This window comes from Aythya marila, assembly GCF_965140915.1.
Source record: "Aythya marila genome assembly, chromosome: Z".
Lineage (NCBI taxonomy): Eukaryota > Metazoa > Chordata > Aves > Anseriformes > Anatidae > Aythya > Aythya marila.
In genome coordinates, this window is record NC_139080.1 from 22,471,900 (window position 1) to 22,490,907 (window position 19,008).

The 19,008-nt window shown below is 37.1% G+C and overlaps 1 protein-coding gene across 1 annotated transcript in view; it reads right to left on the minus strand.

Annotated features, from left to right (window-relative positions):
- Positions 1-5,221: 5,221 nt before the first annotated feature.
- The window catches only part of ADAMTS6 (ADAM metallopeptidase with thrombospondin type 1 motif 6), a 154,813-nt gene continuing 141,026 nt past the window's right edge, over positions 5,222-19,008 (minus strand). The window contains exons 23-25 of the mRNA XM_082783231.1: positions 16,145-16,321; positions 14,686-14,842; positions 5,222-9,023 (exon numbers count right to left, since the gene is read on the minus strand). Of these exons, the coding sequence (XP_082639357.1) occupies positions 8,914-9,023; positions 14,686-14,842; positions 16,145-16,321 (444 nt within the window). The 3' untranslated portion in view covers positions 5,222-8,913. The remainder of the gene's footprint in view (positions 9,024-14,685; positions 14,843-16,144; positions 16,322-19,008) is intronic.

Here is a 19,008-nt window from a genome sequence, read left to right on the forward strand (position 1 = left end):
TCCTCTTCTGGGAAGGTGGAGCGAATGAATCAGACATTAAAGAAGCAATTAACTAAACTAGTGTTAGAAACCCAATTTCCTTGGGTAAAATGCTTACTCCTACAGGTTTAAACAGCACCAAGAAAGGATATAGGAATTTCACCATATGAGATGCTGTTCAGATTGCCCTATCTGGGCAGAAGGGATGAGATACCACAATTCAAAATAAGAGAGTTTCCTTAAGAACTGTATTCTGGGGTTGTCTTCTTCTTTGTCATCTCTCAGGACCTGTGGGTTGTTGGCTCAAACCCCACCTTTGGAATTCCCCATTCACCACCATCACCCAGGAAACCGGGTCCTGATTCGGACCTGGAAAGAGTCAACTCCGGCCTGAATGGGAAGGACAATTACTGACCACTGAAACAGCCGTAAGAACTGCGGAAAAAGGTTGGACTCACTATACTCGAGTGAAGGCATCTGTCGACGCTAGTACCTGGGAAGCTGTTCCTACAAAAGACTTGTTGGAAGTTGAAATTGAAGAGAAAAATCTCGTAGTGGACTCTGAGCAGGATAAGAGCTTACAATGTAAACTAACCTTTTATTTTCACAGGTAACTAATGAGTGTGGCTTGCGAGTGAGAGAAAGGACAGACCTATAGCGAACTGCAGTGCTCCCAAGGGGGGGGTTGTTATAGTAGTAGTGTACATCTTATCTTTGTATCGATAATTATTTGGAAACCTAAGGTTTAAAAATAATGACAGGGAAAAATTGATTACTAATTTTGTTTTTAGTGATTCTAGGCCTCAGAGAAGGCCTTGGTCAATTGGTAACTTGGAAAAGGCATGACCAGATAATAGCAAAAATGGGATACCCCATCAAAATATGGGTGACTGTGACAGAGGGTTATGTACCACAAGCCGTCACGTTTGATGCTTGTGAGGTGTTAGCTTGTGGAGATTTAAATGCCCAATGACAATTGAGCAGAAAGAACAAATAACTGGGAGAGACACAACAGCCAGATTGAGAATAGCTGTATGGAAACAATCCTCTATTGCCATCAGAGAAAGGGAGAAACTCAAGGAGAAAACAGGAGAGTAAACAGGAGGCCCTCTGAAATGTGGCAGTTCAAACATTTGAGATTCAAACAGGGTATGGGGACGTGAATGCCTGGATAGAATGGGTCAAATATACTGTCCAGAGTCTCAACCGTAGCTACTGCTATGCTTGTGCCTTGGGATGACCGATTGCCCAGATAGTGCCCTTCCCATGGGGGTGGACCAAAGACTCCCAAGGGATGCAATGTATGATTGCATTGTACCAAGAAAAGACTGCCTGGGGAAATGAGGCCTGTAAGTCTCTCTTTGCTGTTTCTTGCATGATAACAATATCACAGTTCCCCCTGCATTCTCTACAGCTATAGGTAACCATACAGCTTGCCTCTCACGGCAGGGTGTGAGTGCTACCTGGCATCTGGGAGAATTTGCCTTGTGCTACCAAGGACTTGATGGGAAACTGCTCAAGACTAGAGATCCCCAGGGCAGATCTCTGGTGGTACAGTGGAGGGAAGATCTTACGGTCCACCCTACCATCTAATTGGGAAGGCACTTGTGCACTTGTTCAATCAGCTATACCCTTCACCCTGGCATTTGAAAGAGAAACATCACAAATACCCAGAAGAAGTAAAGGAGGCTTAGGAATATCATTTGATGATAGAGTATACATAGATTCTATTGGGGTACCTAGAGGAGTTCGGGATGAATATAAAGCCAGAAATTAAATTGCTGCAGGGTTTGAGTTACTGTTCTGGTGGGTAACAATCAATAAAAATGTGGATTGGATTAATTATTTCTATTATAATCAGCAGAGATTCATCAATTATACCAAGGATGCGATGAGAGGAATCGCTGAACAACTAGATGTCATCAGCAAAATGGCTTGGGAAAACAGGATAGCATTAGATATGATGCTTGTGGAGAAGGGTGGTGTATGCGTGATGCTGGGCAACTGTTGTACTTTTATCCGTAACAATACTGCCCCGGATGGCACAGTAACAAGAGCATTGCAAGGGCTTACCACCCTTGCCAATGAATTGGCAGAAAATTCGGGAGCAGACACTTCCATCACAGGATGGTTGAAATCTTGGTTTGGTAAATGGAAAGGGATGGTAACGTCCATATTTACATCCTCAATTATAGTAGCAGGAGTTTTGACAGCTATTGGCTGTTGCATTATCCCCTGTGTAAGGGGACTTGTCCAGCGGTTAATTGAAACCACATTATTGAAACAAATGACCATAGATCCACCACCCTACTCAGATAAAATGATTATATTAGAGGAAATGGAGAGCAAAGAAAGTGAAGAGGAAGATATTTACCAAATTACACTTAAAATAAATAAATAAATAAAAATAAAAAGAGTTTTTGCAAAAATCAACAGTTTATAAAAAAAAAAGAAAAGGGGGGAATTGTGGGAATAGAAATGTTGTTTTTGCAGAGTTACATTGTTTAGAAGGAGGGAATGTGGTACTGAGATATGCTTACAGTGATAAGAAAAGTTTAGCAGGCAACCTTGTAAAATGCAGACAATCAGACTCCTTAGGACAATTAGGTGAAAATCACGGTGTCAAGTCAAGTCAGATAAGTGAAGAAACATTACCACTTCAAGCAGTAAAAATGTCAAAAGAAATTTGAAATTTAACAGGCCGGCGACTGAAGGCCATGCATTGTTTGTGAAGCATCAGATAGATTGTGAATCTGGATTACCCACTCAGTGGGGAAACAGGGGAGGGTCCTGCCATAAAAAGGTATATAAACTGTGTTTTGGAACTAGTAGATGCGCTCTCTCCTGCTTGTGGGGCGCCCGCCATTGCAATCGCGAATAAATTACTACTTCACTGAGATCCTCGCCTGAGCCTAAGTTATTGGCTACGGAGTGTTTCTCACAATAAGAACTTAAAGTGCACAACTGAAGTTTGTCTTCTGAAATTCCAGTTAAGTCCAGGGTCTATGTCTGTACAGAGATGTAACTGGAAGACATTCCCACATGTGCAACCTGTTACCTCAACTTACTTGAACATGAGCTGTTTACTCAATACCAATCTGTTTTCAAGGGGAGGGAGATCTTCAATCATACAGGGAAGACATCTTCATTACAAAAGATGTCATATTGTGAGATGTGATTTCTAACAAGACAAGCAATAATTTTGTTATAAATGTCGCAAAACCTGCACAGCTCTAAGCACTTTGATGTTAAAAGGTGAGTGGAGAGGGAGGAAAGAGTTAAAAAATTGCAGTGATTGCAATGTGCTGAGCACTGAAGAGACCCAATTTCCAAAAGCCATGGCTTAGCCCTTACCAGCAAGGCCAAATCTGATCCCTCTGGGTGGTCATAGCAACCAAAGCCTGGAGCCCTCTCTGGCTGAGTCTTCACATCTAGCTTCCAAAACACTTCCTTTGCTATCTCAAGCTGTGATCTGATGAATTCATTCCAAGCAGGATTACTGAAGAAGTGAGATTATTTATTAAGTGATCTTGCTAGGTCTTCACTGAAAAAGTCTTACAGCTTATAAAAATGGCATCTTCCCACTCTTAATGCAGAAAGACATACCCTTTCAAGGACAGATTTCAGTAATTTTCTGACTGGCACCTATATGACCTTTGATGTGCAGAAATAGAGGAAAATAAATGACATGTGGTGCTTAGGTGATACAACAGCTATAAGGGACGGAGTATCCTTAAATGCACACCACGCTAAATTCTCCGTTGCTCAGTTTCCTAAACTGGACATGAACTCCCCTTTTAGCTGGGCCAAATATACTTGGGAAGCTACCAATTTGCTAGTGCTGTAGTGAACATTGTTATGTGGCCGACTGAGCTCTTATAAATCTGTTTGGGATTCCATCCTGATTACTGCATGCAAATGCTCTTACACCATTCTGTCTAGGACAAAGATCGGAGGGACCACACAGAAGCAATGATCCATCCTTTCCACCTAATTGTTGCTTGTGGTGAAGGGAAGACGGCCAGATAGGGTGTCGCTTCTCACAGAACGACAGCCTCAGCTTAGTAATGGCCTTCTCTTAAGACTCTTAGATTGATGACTGACTGACTCCAGATGAGACTCACAGGACTCATCCAAAGTCTATTGCAGTAAAAGTCCACAAAAGAGTCCTGGACCTTAGTTTCTAGTAATAAAAAAATAATAAAAAAGTCAGCAAAATAACCAAGGCCTGTTCAGTATTCTACAGACGGTATTTACAAGTCTGTCTCATGGATCAGATACATTTAGAGAGAACAGAGATTTTACTGATGAAGGGATATATTGAATCATGGGGTATAGCAAGATAAATCAGAGAAAGGATAAGCAGAACCTCAGGTAAAAATGGTGTCCAATGAAAGATAGCCTCCTCAAGAAATAAACTGAAAAAGTATAACAGAGAATTGCGACAGCAGGGTTGGCACTAGAAGGAAGTTCTAGGTGTAGGAAGAGTGCATTTTAGAAGACTGAAGGGAGTTTTATGTGCCAGGAATTCTGCAGTCAGCATGGGTGATGTTCAGTATAAAGTAGCAAAAGCAGGAAAGGAGAGAAACACAAGAGCATCTGTTTCAGTGTATGCAGTTTGTTGTTATAATCCAAAACACAGTTGCTCCAGGGGAAAAGAATAATACTCATAACTGAACAATTGTGGGAAACCTATCAGGTAATAATTTGCAGTGTGAATGTATGGGGGAAGCATCAACAGAGTTTTGGAATCACAGTGAAAACTGTTATTACACTGTGTAATTTAGTAAGACTATTCAACCTTAAATTTATAGTCTGTAGAGCAATAAAGCTTCTTGATAGGTGGAAATATCAGTGCCTTTGAAATAGGCAGGTTTTTTGAATCCTCCTTAGTAAACAGAAGAAGAAAAAAAAATTACTAAATGCCTTATCAAAATATTTAATGTTCTCTAATTGCCTTAATAACTTATTAATAGTAGTAGAAAGATTATTTTCATTAAAACAGAAGCTAGATTTTAACTTATTCTAGAGAAACAATAAATATTTAATTGGACTTGATCAGAGATTTCAATACAGGATATTTTAACTGCATCAGGTAAGAAAAGAAGCATCTGTCAACAACAGTCATCTAACCACCAGGTCTTCTGAAATGACTTTGTTCTTTATATTTACAGCTTCGGATAAACTTCAGATGAAACCTTAAAAGCTCAATGCAAGAAGGACATTTTATTGTTATTGTTGACTGACTGGTAATGAAATCATTCCAAGAAGTACAGGATAATTTGCTGCCATTAATTTCATTCTTGATCTACATTTATTGCTTAGGCTAAAATATTACTCAATAATGTACATGATCATATTTTTGACTCTTCCTTTTCCTTATTGTTTCACTTATATATGACAAACATTGCTGCTGCCAAAGACAGAATTCTGGCATAACATATAGATGTTACTTGAAAGAAAATATCTAATATATATTTTGATGCATCTGATGAAGCAAACATCAAGCATACAGAATTCTAGCAACTGTAAGTCAGGGAATAGACAACCATACCATGGGTATCATTCTTAAAAGCTGCAGTTTTATTTTACTAAATTATCTATGTTAAAAACAAATCTGTGCCTGGTGTGGAATTTCACTGCATCAAGTGTTACAATATTTTTGTTTTCATTACAAGCAGGAGAATGCATGTAGAACAAGTGTTAAGAAACATGACAATAAATTAGAATATAATTTACAAAAGCAAAAAATAATAATAATAAAGTAACAGTGTACCACATTAATACTGAGTATAAAATAATAAGCAACTAATCACAATAATACAAAGGTAATTTCAGTCTGTATTATTAAGGATATCTATGTGACATTCACTCCATTACAAAGTTCCTAATAAAATGGACTATTTTTGGGTGTATACACCTTGAGGGGTTAATCCATAGATTATTTTTGATTTGATCTTCTTCAGCTGATAGTATTGCTCAGTGGAAGTACTGGCACCAGATTGATTTCTGCATTTATTATTCTACTATTTGATTCTAGGCCTTTCATATTTATAGCCTACACAAATAGTCCTATTGTCACTAGTTAGGAATATAACACTATTTAGCTTAGATTATATAGATGGCTACAGCGTAGCAGCAGCAATGAACTGTGCTGTGGAAACCAATTATTTTTCTTTGAAGTAGGTTTCATTTGTCAGTCTTAGTCTGAAGTGTTGCTTAGTTTGTAAATCCACATACATTCTGTGTTTTGTTCCCTTTAACAATATGATTCAATGTTGCTCCAGGGAGTTCTTTAAATTCCAGCCTCAGTGCTGTTATGTTGCAGAGTAAACATGGGACTCCCTAGTGTTCTAGCACCAGTAAGAGAGCAAAATGTGTCTTTGGAAACACTCCTTACAATTTTCCTAAGTGAGGTAAAAAAAAAAAAAAAAAAAGAAAAAAAAAAGAAAAAAAAAAGTTTCTTTTGAATACATTAAAAAACCTTTTCTTATTAGCTGAAAAGACACATTATCTTATAAACACAGTCATGCCCTGGAGAAAACTGGACCCTGACACAGAGAGGCTTCTTGTTTAAAGAATGCCATAGTAACGCCTTTCCCTTTTATCATATTTTTGACCTAACCAGGGCATGCTAGCACCAAGGTGTTTTGTCAAAAGGATACAGAAAGTCAATTCACTTAACAGAGAAGGACTACATACTGCCCTTAATCCATATGTGCAACTCCCAAAGGCTGTTTACTGGTGTCAGTTTTAGCAGGAGTTGTTTACACGGTGATGAGAGCAGCAGATAAGCATATGTGAATACATGCAAGCCAACTGAAAATTAATTCCACTGGTCTCAGGTGTAAGGAAGTGAAAATACTGGCAAGAGGTAGCAGATGACAGAACTTTGATGGTCATGAGTACGTGGGTTGCACAAAACCCCACTGATAGATTGTCAATATGTTGGGGGGATTTCATAGTATGAGCCCTGCTAACAACATCTACTACTCCATGCTAATTCACATTAGTAGATAGTGTGCAACACATCTGGCTTGTTCTTGGTAAAATACACTGATACACTTCAATCTCATGATATTTTGAAATTATTTTTCACTGAAAAGAGTACTTTCTTTAAAAAGTGCTATTTGAGTTAGAATTTGTAACACATTATTGTTCACATAATTTTAATTGCACTACAACAAAGGAGGCATAGTTTGACACAAAAGCACATTCATCAAGTACCTGCTGCAAACTGCAAGTGTTCAAGTACAATATATTAATATAAACAAGTACCCACTTTCCTTATCTCCTTGTTGAGTCTTGCTATTGAGAGTGAAGGGGAAGAGGAGCACTACACTAAACATTTTTATGGTAGATTCTTGAATGTGACTTGCCTAAGCAGTTTGGTTTCACATTTAAAAATGCAAAGTAATTGGTGAATATTAAAAATATGGTGATATGGAATAAGTGGAGTATGACAGCAGAATAATTGGAATAGCTAGAAATATATTGGCATCTAGCTATGAATCCAGAGGCAGGACTTCGTTCCAGTCTCACACTGAAAACTGCCTCAAGCTTTAAATATGATCCAGCTTTAAATGGGTACTTGGCCATTTAGGTCAAGGTGACCAGACTTCATTCTAGCCACCCCTTTTCCAGTGTGCCTTACTCCTGATAGCCCAGTATGCCTTTTGGCTCAAGCACACTTGACTTCTCATTTGCAGAACCTACATATCCCCAAAAATCTTTTATCTTTGGTTGTAATCCTTGTCCACTCTGATGTGGACTCCTGAACTGCAGACTCGCATATTCTTTTTGAAAAAAAATGCTCTTCCACTGTGGTATCAAAGAAGGGAACATTTGAAATCCATCTTAACTTCCAGCTTTGTAAAGAACTATTATTATTATTACAAAGTACGCTTATCTTTTTGCACTATAACTTCTTGGTATTGGAGAATCAAAAGTAATGCATAAAATGGATATAGATGCTGACAAAGTTGTTTCTTTGTGGCTAGTGATGTAAACAAAAGTGAGCTGAAGACAAAATCTTAAATTCTACGCAAACTGCACAGTAGCAGTGAAAGAGCTGGCCATATGGTCTTCACCACTATTGGAGTACCACTCCTCCATGGTATTGAAATATGTTCCCTTTTAGTAGAAATCTCAGCTTTGCTTGTACAATGGTAAGATGGCTATAAACCTGCAACATAGATTTCATTTCATTTCATAGCACACTTGTATTTCATGCACCACTGCAATAACTGTTGCACCTCTTAAAACAATGTCCCTCATGGTTGTTCTATTGAGTATAGTTTTATATATGGCTCACAGCAGTGTTCAGGAAATATGGATTACTCCAAAGGGAATTAGATGGAATGAAGGAAAAATACATTTAAAAAAAAAAAATCTGCTCCTTAAATAACAATTCCAAGCTCATTTTATAATTTAAATTGTGGTGCTGTGTCGTGAGATAAAATAGTTAACATTTTTAAGCTATGACTTAACATTTTTTTTTGATTCTTCTTTACTTCCATAGTAGACCAAGTCATAACAGCTACATTTTAAACAGTTTTAAATACAAATGGATTCAGTGTCATTGCTAAGTCCATAATAAAAATTATTTTAATGGTCCAAGGAGGTAAACAGACTATTGGATTTAGTCAAAAGAACACAAATGTTCCACAGTAAGCTATTCTATATGTGTTGTGTGGATCTTTCCAATTTGGCATGCCCTCCTTATACTGTGTCCAGCACTTTGGATGAATAAATCCCACTTCACAGAAGTTAAAATAATATTGAAATCCTGTCAGCTGGGGCTGACCAGTGGTTACGTTTTCCACAGGGTAATGCATTTGCAAGGACGTCAATCTCATTCCACTGTGTGGCTCTCTTCGATGGACACTTTTCCACAATGGTAACAACAAGGCACATTCTCATGCTTTCTGTGGGTCAGTGTCCTTGGCAGGTCTTGCAGCACATCTGTCTGAAGTATGCTCGACTGCAGAACTTGAACTTCAGCACCAGTGGACAATATGCCACTTTGTTCACATCTTTGCACTCTAATAATTAAGGGTATTAAAGAGAAAAAGAATCAGAAATAAAAATTAAACTACAAAGAAAATTTAACATGCTTCTGCTCTACCCATCCACCTTGCCCTCTTTGTAACTACTCTTCCTTAATCATCTTAGTGCATACAGTATATTTTTAAAAGCCATAAAATCATTTGCAGGTCTTCTCTCCCAGAAATTCAGAAGTGTGCCCAATTTGTCTTGAAAAAAAAATAAAAAAAAATTAAAAAATAAAAATTATTGCAATAAATGACCACTTTAGACAGCTAGGAAACATGAGTCTTTTTTTTTTTTTTTTTAACAATACTTTTATAGCTTCTTTCTCAGGAGTTATTTCATTCATCTGTGAGAGGTTATCCAAAATCTAACACAATTCACAGTATTTGGTACCATGCCTGTGCATTTGTAAGAATCCTTGAAATAGTATAAGCATTGCAGTGAACAGGGATGGAGAAAACAAAGAGTGTTACAAATCAAGGCACCAACAGTGTGAGTTCAGCAACCTGGCCAAATGTTGTACTTGAGGCTCAATTCCATGTGTCCACACTTTCTTTTACACAGGAGAAAAAGGCACTTTTATGCCTGTAATAGGCATGCAAGAGCTTTTTTTTTTTTTTTCATATTTGCATTTTCCCTGTATGCTGGGCTTACTGCCTCAGCAGCCCTTGTCATACTGGCAGGTAAGTGTCCCAGGAAGGGAACAAGAGCTCTGTCACATGGAGCAAGGATTCCTTTCTTTCCATCCCACACCAGCTGTACCTGCAGTGACTTGTCGGTGTTCATTACAGGAGCACTGCAGGAATATGCAATGGTTCTCCTGTGGCTCAGTTTCCATTCTGTAGAAAGAAGGTGGTAATAGGGAATGGAATAGTTTGGTCTATACCCAGTTCTTAGTGTGATATGTAAGAGACATAAAGCAGTATCCAAGAGCTCTATTTTACACTCAGGTTCTACATCTCAGATTTTGCTACTGCAGATTTGCTTTTCATCGGAGTAAATATTGTGGTAGGTGTCTGATACAGGAGTTACCACTCCAGTTAATAGCATTTGTGTATTTTTTTTTTCCAGGCTGATATTAAAATAGGACTTTGGCAAGGAGCCTTGTTTTGTGGGTAGGAAAAAGGAAGAGATGTATACACAGAAAAAGCAAAACCCACAAATCTGAAATGATGTAGGAAGGATTATTTCAGAAAATAATTTGTCTCAGATGCTGTAAGTTTTCAAGGTTGCATTCGATACTTCATTTCTTCTACAATCTTTCTCACATTAAATAGGTATAAAGAAAATGTGAATAAAAAGGACTGGATCTAGCTGTACATTGAACATTATCAGATACTGTGTTGATTTACTGTCTAAAAGTGAAGACTTTAGTGAAGGCCAGGATCTTGTTGCTCAAAGGCCTGACAGAACAAAAGTCCTTGAATCCCAAGTGTCCATAAACTATGTATGAAAAAGACAACAGAGACACACAAGCCATGCAAGAAGTAATAGTGAAACAAACACAATCTGGACGTACAATCCTTCAGCTACTCCTATTTGTCTTCTATATATATGTTTTTCCTCCAGAAAAGGTAGCTATGAGCAGTGGGGTTCAAGCTGCAAGGATGCTGTAGTAGAAAGTTATATGCAGATGAGACTTTTTAGTATTTGAACCTAGGAAAGCATTAGTGACACTGAACTCAGGGTCTGTACTTAATGGTACTTCTGACAATGCCCACGTGCATGCTTTTAGCTAGACAAGTAAAAGCATGAAATGATTTAAATTTTTATTTTATTTACTCACATATAGTGCTTTCATTGTAATTCTTGACTCTAACTACCTTTTGTTTTATGCGCTATTTTTCTAATTTTTAATTCTCTATTTGAAAACAGAGTTGGATGTCAGGAGAAAAGACATTGAGCATAGCTGTTTGAAAGAGGCATGTTTCTCCATTTGCAACTACATGTGGTCACTACTTTATTTCAAAAACTCTTCCCAAAAGAGGTCAAATATATTCCAGAAATATTTCAGGTCCCTGTGTTTATTACCACTGAGAACATAGGAGAGAAAAGTAGTGACTTATAAATAAAACGAGGAATAAAAAGGTTCACTTGATCTTGATGAGATGTAAAAGTTTATTCAATCCCCCAAATAACCCCATACACACCGTGTTTAGTTAAATACAGGAAAAGCCACTAACTATATTTTTGCTAAAAGTAGGATTTGAAATTATCCCATTTCATGTTTCTTAATGTTTTTCTTCCTCTTGACTAAACCTGGACACTGTTCAGTCAGTGCCATTTGGACAGCAGTGAGACAATATCCTGGAAGGTGCCCACAACTTCTGTTTTAAATATCAGTTTTGAAATAGATACAGAGGTTGATGAAGTAGCCTATTCTTCACAGGACTGTCATTGAATGGAAGAGGTTTAGCAGAGCTCTTTTTGTTCCTAGTAACTACTGTTAGCAAGTTTCAATAAAATACATATATTAATCTCTCCTTTCCTTGTCAGATCAGACAATATTATGATACCAAGTATCATATTACAGTAATAAAGCAGAGAATGTCACAGTGCTGTCAACTAAAGAGACTGCAAAGGCTTACCACAAAAAATACAAGGGAAACTGAAATGACATAAACATAGATTAAATAGTTTGTCATGTAAAGTTTCAGGTGGCATTTAGCAGTCTAGATTCAGCAGACATACATACTTAGAGAATAAAATCATTCTGAATACATTTCAAATCGTGTGGTACATGCTGTCTGGAGCGCAATTCCAGCTTTGAATGTAATGGTACTCAGCAGCTACCTCAAAACCTTATCTACAATGTTCTAAATCTCCAGTGAAGAGTTTACTGAAAATAAAGAGCTAAAGGAGATGTTTAATGTGACAAGATACATGTTAATTTTCTTTTACTAATCCTATATAACCAGAATTTTGACTATTATTTAATGTAAACAACCTACACTTTCCGCAAGAAAGCACTTCCAAACTTTACCAATGTGATCATTACACTTGCTGAAAAATGTGCTGAAAAATATGTACTTTCTTATCTTGGGTTAGCAAAACTAAGTTGTTCAGAAATTGATGAATGGGTCCCACTGGCTAGCACTAGAATTTTGGGATTGAAGGGAACCAGGAAGTTCACTGCAGTTTGAAATAGGAAGGGAATTCACTCAGCAAGCCCAACCCTTCTGCAAAGCAATGACTGGTTGCTGAGGGTGCTTTTCCCCACAGTGGAGCCCGAAGCACAACATAATAATTTTGGATGGCATGCAGACTAAGTCCCTATGTGCAGGCAGATAGGCACTGCTACATACGTGCACAAAGAGTTGTCAGCTTCTCTTTTGTCTAAGGATTTTTAAGGCCAAAGTACAAACAGAAAATGTGCAATACAGGCACATTATTTTGCGAATACTCAGTTTGTGCTTCTTATATTCAGTATTTAATAGTTCTGAAATGTTTATAAATTAGGATTTATATTTAAGAAATGATTACAAAAATATTGAAAAAAATAACTAGAAAACATTTTTTGTCTTACTTTGGGATAAGGCACCCTTATTATTTCATGGATTGCAGCTAGGTTCTTCTGAAAGGATGTAGGTATTTTAAATTGGTAAGTAAATTCTGAGATTATGTTTACTTCTGAGCCATTTGAGCCACTTAACCACTTACAAATAATCAGTGGTTTCCAGTAAAGACCTTCAGTGTGGGACAAAAACAAAAATGGGGTGCTAAGTGGCAATATGACTGTCTTTCTATTGGACAAGATTGTCCTAGCATCTTCTTCCTTTTAATTACTCCTAGGACTAGTAAAGTACCATGCTAATGATGCTGCATAGCTGTCACTATGGAGCTGGCCAAAGAGCTGAAGTCCAGCTGGAATACCATGTAAGTGTTTTTCACCTTTTTTCATTCTGTGGATCCCAACAACGTTCCAGTGAAGGTCTGGGTCTCTGGAAAACACTACAGCCAACAGACTTGCTTTTCATAGCTACCCTGCACAGCTCTTCTTTAAATAAGTCCATGAACATTAAGTATCCATATATCTCAGACAGAAAATCCCAGACAGAAAAAACAGATCGCCTTATTTTCCTGGTGTTAAAGAATTACTAACGCAATGACTTGACCTTTTCATCTTGAAGAGGAAACTAAGACTTAATCATGCACACTTAAAAATATTTTACTACCTTCATTACTTTGGAAAAAAGACAACTTCTGTGTTTGGAAATAAAATAACAGCTAGCTGTTGAGCTTAAAGGAGAGGAAGTTTCCTACATTGATAATAATTGCCTAGGGATTACTTAAGAGTACTAAACATAGCAATGGAAATTAAAGTGACCAAGGAAAACTCTATTATGATGACGTATTTCTAATGAAAACATGGGATGATGAGTGTCTATTTAAAGTTAAAAACTCCAAGTGACAAATTGCTCACAATCAATTATCAGTGTATTCCTAGGAAGATTTTAGTATGCTCTTTTTCATCAAGATGTCTACATTGACAGACTTTTATGACAATTTTGAAGCTACGGTGTGAGCCTAAATGGATACAGAAGGTTATTACATGAACGTCAAATAAGGAAAGACTAGCCTTTTTTTCCTTTTTTTTTTTTTTTTTTTTTAAGTAAAAATCAGAGCACTTGTTCCATATAAACAGGACATCAACCTACAGTACAGTTGGAGAACCACTGCAAAAGCCACTCCATTTACATTAATTATGCTAAAGGAGTAGTGATATTGAGATTGTCAAGTGAAGCACTCACAATTTGGGGAATACTTCTTTTAAAAGAACTACAATTATTGTGCAATGTTTCGTGATTTCAATGTTTCGTGATTTATTATGATGATTTTTGACTGCTTTTTCCCTTCCACACAAAATGGAATGTAATCATCTTGTGAACAACTATTCTAGATTTTTATGATCAGCAAGGAAACTTTTTGCTGCCTAGCACTCAAATTCTACTTTGAAGACAGAATTTCCCAAGAGGTTTACACGGGGAATTTATGAGTCCAGACCTGGAACCCTTCATAAACATTAACACACTTATTTTGACATTATTATCTAATATATCTGTAACATAAATTATGTTATGATGAAGACAGATAATAGTCTGATTAAATTAGTTTGTATTGTGTAAACATACTGAAATTATTTCAAACAGGCATTATGAATACAGGAAATTCAAAGTTAATTAGAAGAAGCTGATAAGTCAGTCAAAGTATAAAAACAGAATTGTTACACCATGTAGCATTAAATGTTTTTCAACGAACATGTGATTAAATAATTTTGCCTGCTCCACTGCTGAGTGAGTACAAACTCAATGGATTAAGAAACATATCATGTTATCCCTGCTATCATGAACATTTCCATTCACCAATATAAAGGCTGGAAGATTAATGACACAAAATTATAGCAATTTGTCCGTGGCTACATATGGTTTGTTTGCTTGTTTGTTTAAACAAAGAACCTGTATGTAGCATGTAGCTTCTCACTGACTTCACCTTTGAACTACATCGACTAATTAGACAATAATTGCAAAAAAATTAAGTCAGTCTGGGCAATGATTTAATGTAGATTTCTAATAATAAATGAATAAGGTAATACTGACCACTTCACTCTTTCTTTGTTTTCACTCAGACTACATTATCTTAAGATGGCAAACTTACCTTCCGTGTTGGAAATGGGAGTACTGTCACATTTGCTTTCACACTGCTGCATTGATGGAGGTCTAAGTGTTTCTGGACACTCACTAGATGCTTGTCCGGTATATGAGAGGCACTGTACTGTTCGCATCTGTTGCCCAAGACCACATTGTGCAGAACACTAAAAATAAGACATAAAAAAGTAAAACAACTCAGATTCAACTTTTAATAATAAAGTAAGACAACAGGAGAGCAGTCAGGAACAAATGTGCACATTTGCCTATGTACACACAGGCAATTTTCTAGGTTAATACAGAAAATTATTTTCATAAAATATTTAGGATGTTTCTTTTCTGACAGTATACAAGCATTTGTCTTTCAAAGAAAATAAAACAGTGCAATGTTAGCTTCTTAAACTGCTCAGATTTGAAGTAAGAGAATAAAATTTACTCTATTTCATATATCATGTATGAGGTTAAGTGCATATTTTCAATAGAGAAATCATCTAGTTTAGAACAAAGAGAAGAAAAAAACAAGGACAACAAGAATTCAAATCTGATAACAGAATTTTTCTAGGAACAAAGAGAAGTATCTTTCAAACAAAAATACTTTGTGGTTTCCAAACGTTTTTGAATTTCTGTATCTAAACAGTGGTTTTGAGACTTAGATCAATTTAAGATAAAAATGTATCTGAACAACTAATGTAAAAGAAAAGATGGACTGCATATGAATTATACTGTAATACCACAAACGATTGTTTCCTGATTAGTTAATCTCCTGAAGTGTTTTATTTTCACTACAGGAAAATTTATCAGCAAACTTAGAAAATATCAAGTTATACATATATCATAATTAATATACACGTATCATAATTTATCATAATTAAGATTTAAAAAAAAAAAAAAAAGCAAAGAAACCCAGTACATCCTATTTAGGAACACTCCATAACTGGCAGCACCATTCAACCTGTGCTGTAACAATTTAGAACCTCAATAATTAAGCATACTTTATACAAAATTATAAAAAATAAAAAAAATAAAATAAAAAAAAAAATAAAAAACTCAGTTCTTTGGGCTGCTATGTATCTTTCTGTACAGTAAAATACACTAAAATGGCTTTGTATTTCCATGAAGTTTCTCAAATTAAATTCTATATATGTTAAAACTAAACTTGCAACATTGCTGTATTGCAAATTCCCCTTCTATTAAACTTTAGTAAGGACTAGTTCATTTTTAAAGCATGCATATGGAAACTCATGCAGCAGAAACCAGATTATTGTCAACAAATCCTTTATAGTTCAGCCGACAATAATCACTCTGCACCATATTTCAATCTGAAATAAACTGATTGAAGCTTTCGCTTCAGTCATGGGAACCATCCCTTATTCATTTCCAGTAACACATTTATGCTTAGTAGGTGGTAGAGCCTGATACTTAATGAGTAGGAGACTAACAGCAGTAAATGTTTATATGGACTATCTTACCTGTCCCCAGTCTCCAGTCACCCAGCGAGGAGGAGGACATCGACCTAAACTACAGCGGATGCGGACTGGAGGTTTACTTTCCTCTTGGCATTGAGCAGCTGGAAAAGTTTTTAAAAGATCGCTACTTTTGCACAGAACAATTCGGTGTTTAAATCCTGGACCACACTTTGGCGTGCACTGAAAAAATATTGGTACAAACAAATAATGAAAATTCCAGTAAAAGGTCAGTACAAGTTTTAAGAAATAGTATGGAGAAGTTGAAAGATATATTTATGTTCTTACAAGTAAACTATAATTTTCCCAAAATGGTAGTTTTAAAATTATTACAAACATGAACAAGCTGGCTGATGACTGCTTTATTAAGTTAAATCTTTTATAAGTTTAATTTAATAAAAGTACATTTCCTTTGCTATTTATGTGTCTCTATTATTTGCTTTTGTACATGAAAACCTTTAGGTTAGGTTTAAGATATGCACTTTGCTGTAAAGTAAAAAGCACTGCCACATGCATCATTATTATGAAACAAACTTGAGTGTAATTATTTCAGAAACAAAGCAGAACTCAGTTCTACTTTTTTTAACACAAATCTTGTACACGCTAAGCATATGTCTACTAGAAAACTAGGAGAAGGAGGGAAGGAAGAGAAGAAAAATCTGCCTGGCTGAAATGAAGAAAGAATTAAATATTGATGCTAAATAGAGATCAAAAGAGAATGACAATGAATATGTCAGGTCCGCCGTGTCATAATCATAACTTATTTTGGTCCAAATTCTATGGAATATTGCATGTTTTCTGGAAAAAAATTCAAATAACATGCATAAATCCTTAAAGCAGGAACTGGAAGCAAGTACCCCTTCCTAGCTCAGTGCTTAAAAATTACTTGCATTCAATCTCCTCTTCCTGGCAATGGAGCATTCTGTGAAGCCAACAGGAAAGAGAGAGAAGGCTGGAAGGACCTACCACCATCATTAGGATAGTCTACAGATTTGTGATCAGTTCACTTTGAGAAACAGCAGGAGACAGAAAGACTTGAACCTCAGAGTTGCAGAGGGTTGTGTTCTGCACTTTGGGTGGTGCATTCTAAAACCTGAAATACTATAAAAACACAAATAGCAAGCTATCACCAGCTGAAAACTCAGATCGTTAGACATGCTGAAAGAATGTCTTCTTAATAGAGGCCTTTGGAGAGGATATGTGGAGAAATATCTAGCATGTGAATCACTGCGTGACTTTGGGAAGAGGTTGGCACTCAGCTTCTCTTAAGCATCAAGACAGGCAAAAAGTCGAACTTCCGATAATCAGTTAAATAAATGTCAAAATCCAGTGTGCCTATGGAATTTTATAATCCCAAGAATATAGTAGCAAATAAACAAGAGTTTGAGGATCAGCACTGGAGTTTAGGTGTATCTTTTTTCTAGTCTTGTTTGAAAATATATTTTTAAATCTATGTCTAAACTGCAACTTGAGGAAAATTTTTCAGCTACTTGTACCAAAAAAACTTTTTGGAGTTACTCGTAGTTAAAATTCCACTAAGATGGACTACACCCTGTACCCAGAACTGAAAGCAAAGTAAGGAAACAGGCTGTCTACAATAATACTGAATCACCAAAACTAAAAAGCATCAACAGAAGTTAACACAAATGTATGTCTCCAAAGCATGTGAAAGACAAAATACCCATTCAAAGAAAAACAGAAAATCATGTTCCCCACTATCACACGCCTGTTGAATTTTTGACTCAGCGGAAGTCATGACTAACAGTAATGTGAATGCAAAATAAATTTACTTGTCTCTGATAAGGTTCTTCCCAAGAAATCTTTATTTTTTGCTATTTTATCTAGAAATATATAGAAGTAATTTACAGTGTGAAGAAGAACTCACCTCAACTACTTCAAAGTATTAAATTTTTTAAGTTGATATTACCCAAGAATTATAGAATCATATCACATCCCAAGCTGGAAGGAACCCACAAGGATCATTGAGTCCAACTCCTGGCTCCACACAAGACCACCCCAAAATCAGACCAGATGTCTGAGAGCTTTGTCCAAACACTTCTGGAACTCTGACAGCCTTGCACCCTCTGGGTGCAGAACCATTCCCTAACCCCCAGCCTGACCCTCCCCTGTCCCAGCTCCATGCTGTTCCCTCGGGTCCTGTCGCTGTCCCCAGAGAGCAGAGCTCAGCGCCTGCCCCTCCGCTCCCCTCGTGAGGGAGCTGCAGGCCGCCATGAGGCCTCCCCTCAGCCTGCTCTGCTTGGGGCTGAGCAAACCAAGGGGCCTCAGTCACTCATACATCTTGCCCTCTAGACTCTTCACCATCTTTGTAGCCCTCCTTTAGACACTCCTTTAGACATTCACAAACAGTTTTATGTCTTTCTTATATACCCAAAACTGCACACAGTACTCAAGGTGAGGCCACACTAGCACATAGCAGAGCAGGACAATCCCTTCCCCTGACCCGACCAGCTAGCAGTGCTGTGCCTGGTGCACCCCAGGGTACAGAGTTGATCCTTTTGCTGCCAGGGCACACTGCTGGATCATGTTCAACTTGTCATCAACCAGAACCCCGAGATCTCTTTCTGTGGGACTGCTCTCCAGCTTCTTGTACCCTAGCCTACACATATAGCCGGGGTAGCCCCATCCCAGGTGCAGAATCTGGCACTTACTCTTGTTAAACTTCATATGGTTGGGGATTGCCCAGCCTCCCTAGTGTGTCAAGCTTTCTCTGCAAGCCCTTTCTACCTTTGGCAGAGTCAACAGCTCCTCCTAATTTAAAGCCATCCACAAACTTCCTAAGTATGCCTTCAAATCTTGCACCCAAGTCAATTATGAACACATGAAAATGATCTGGCCCCAAAAAAGGCAAC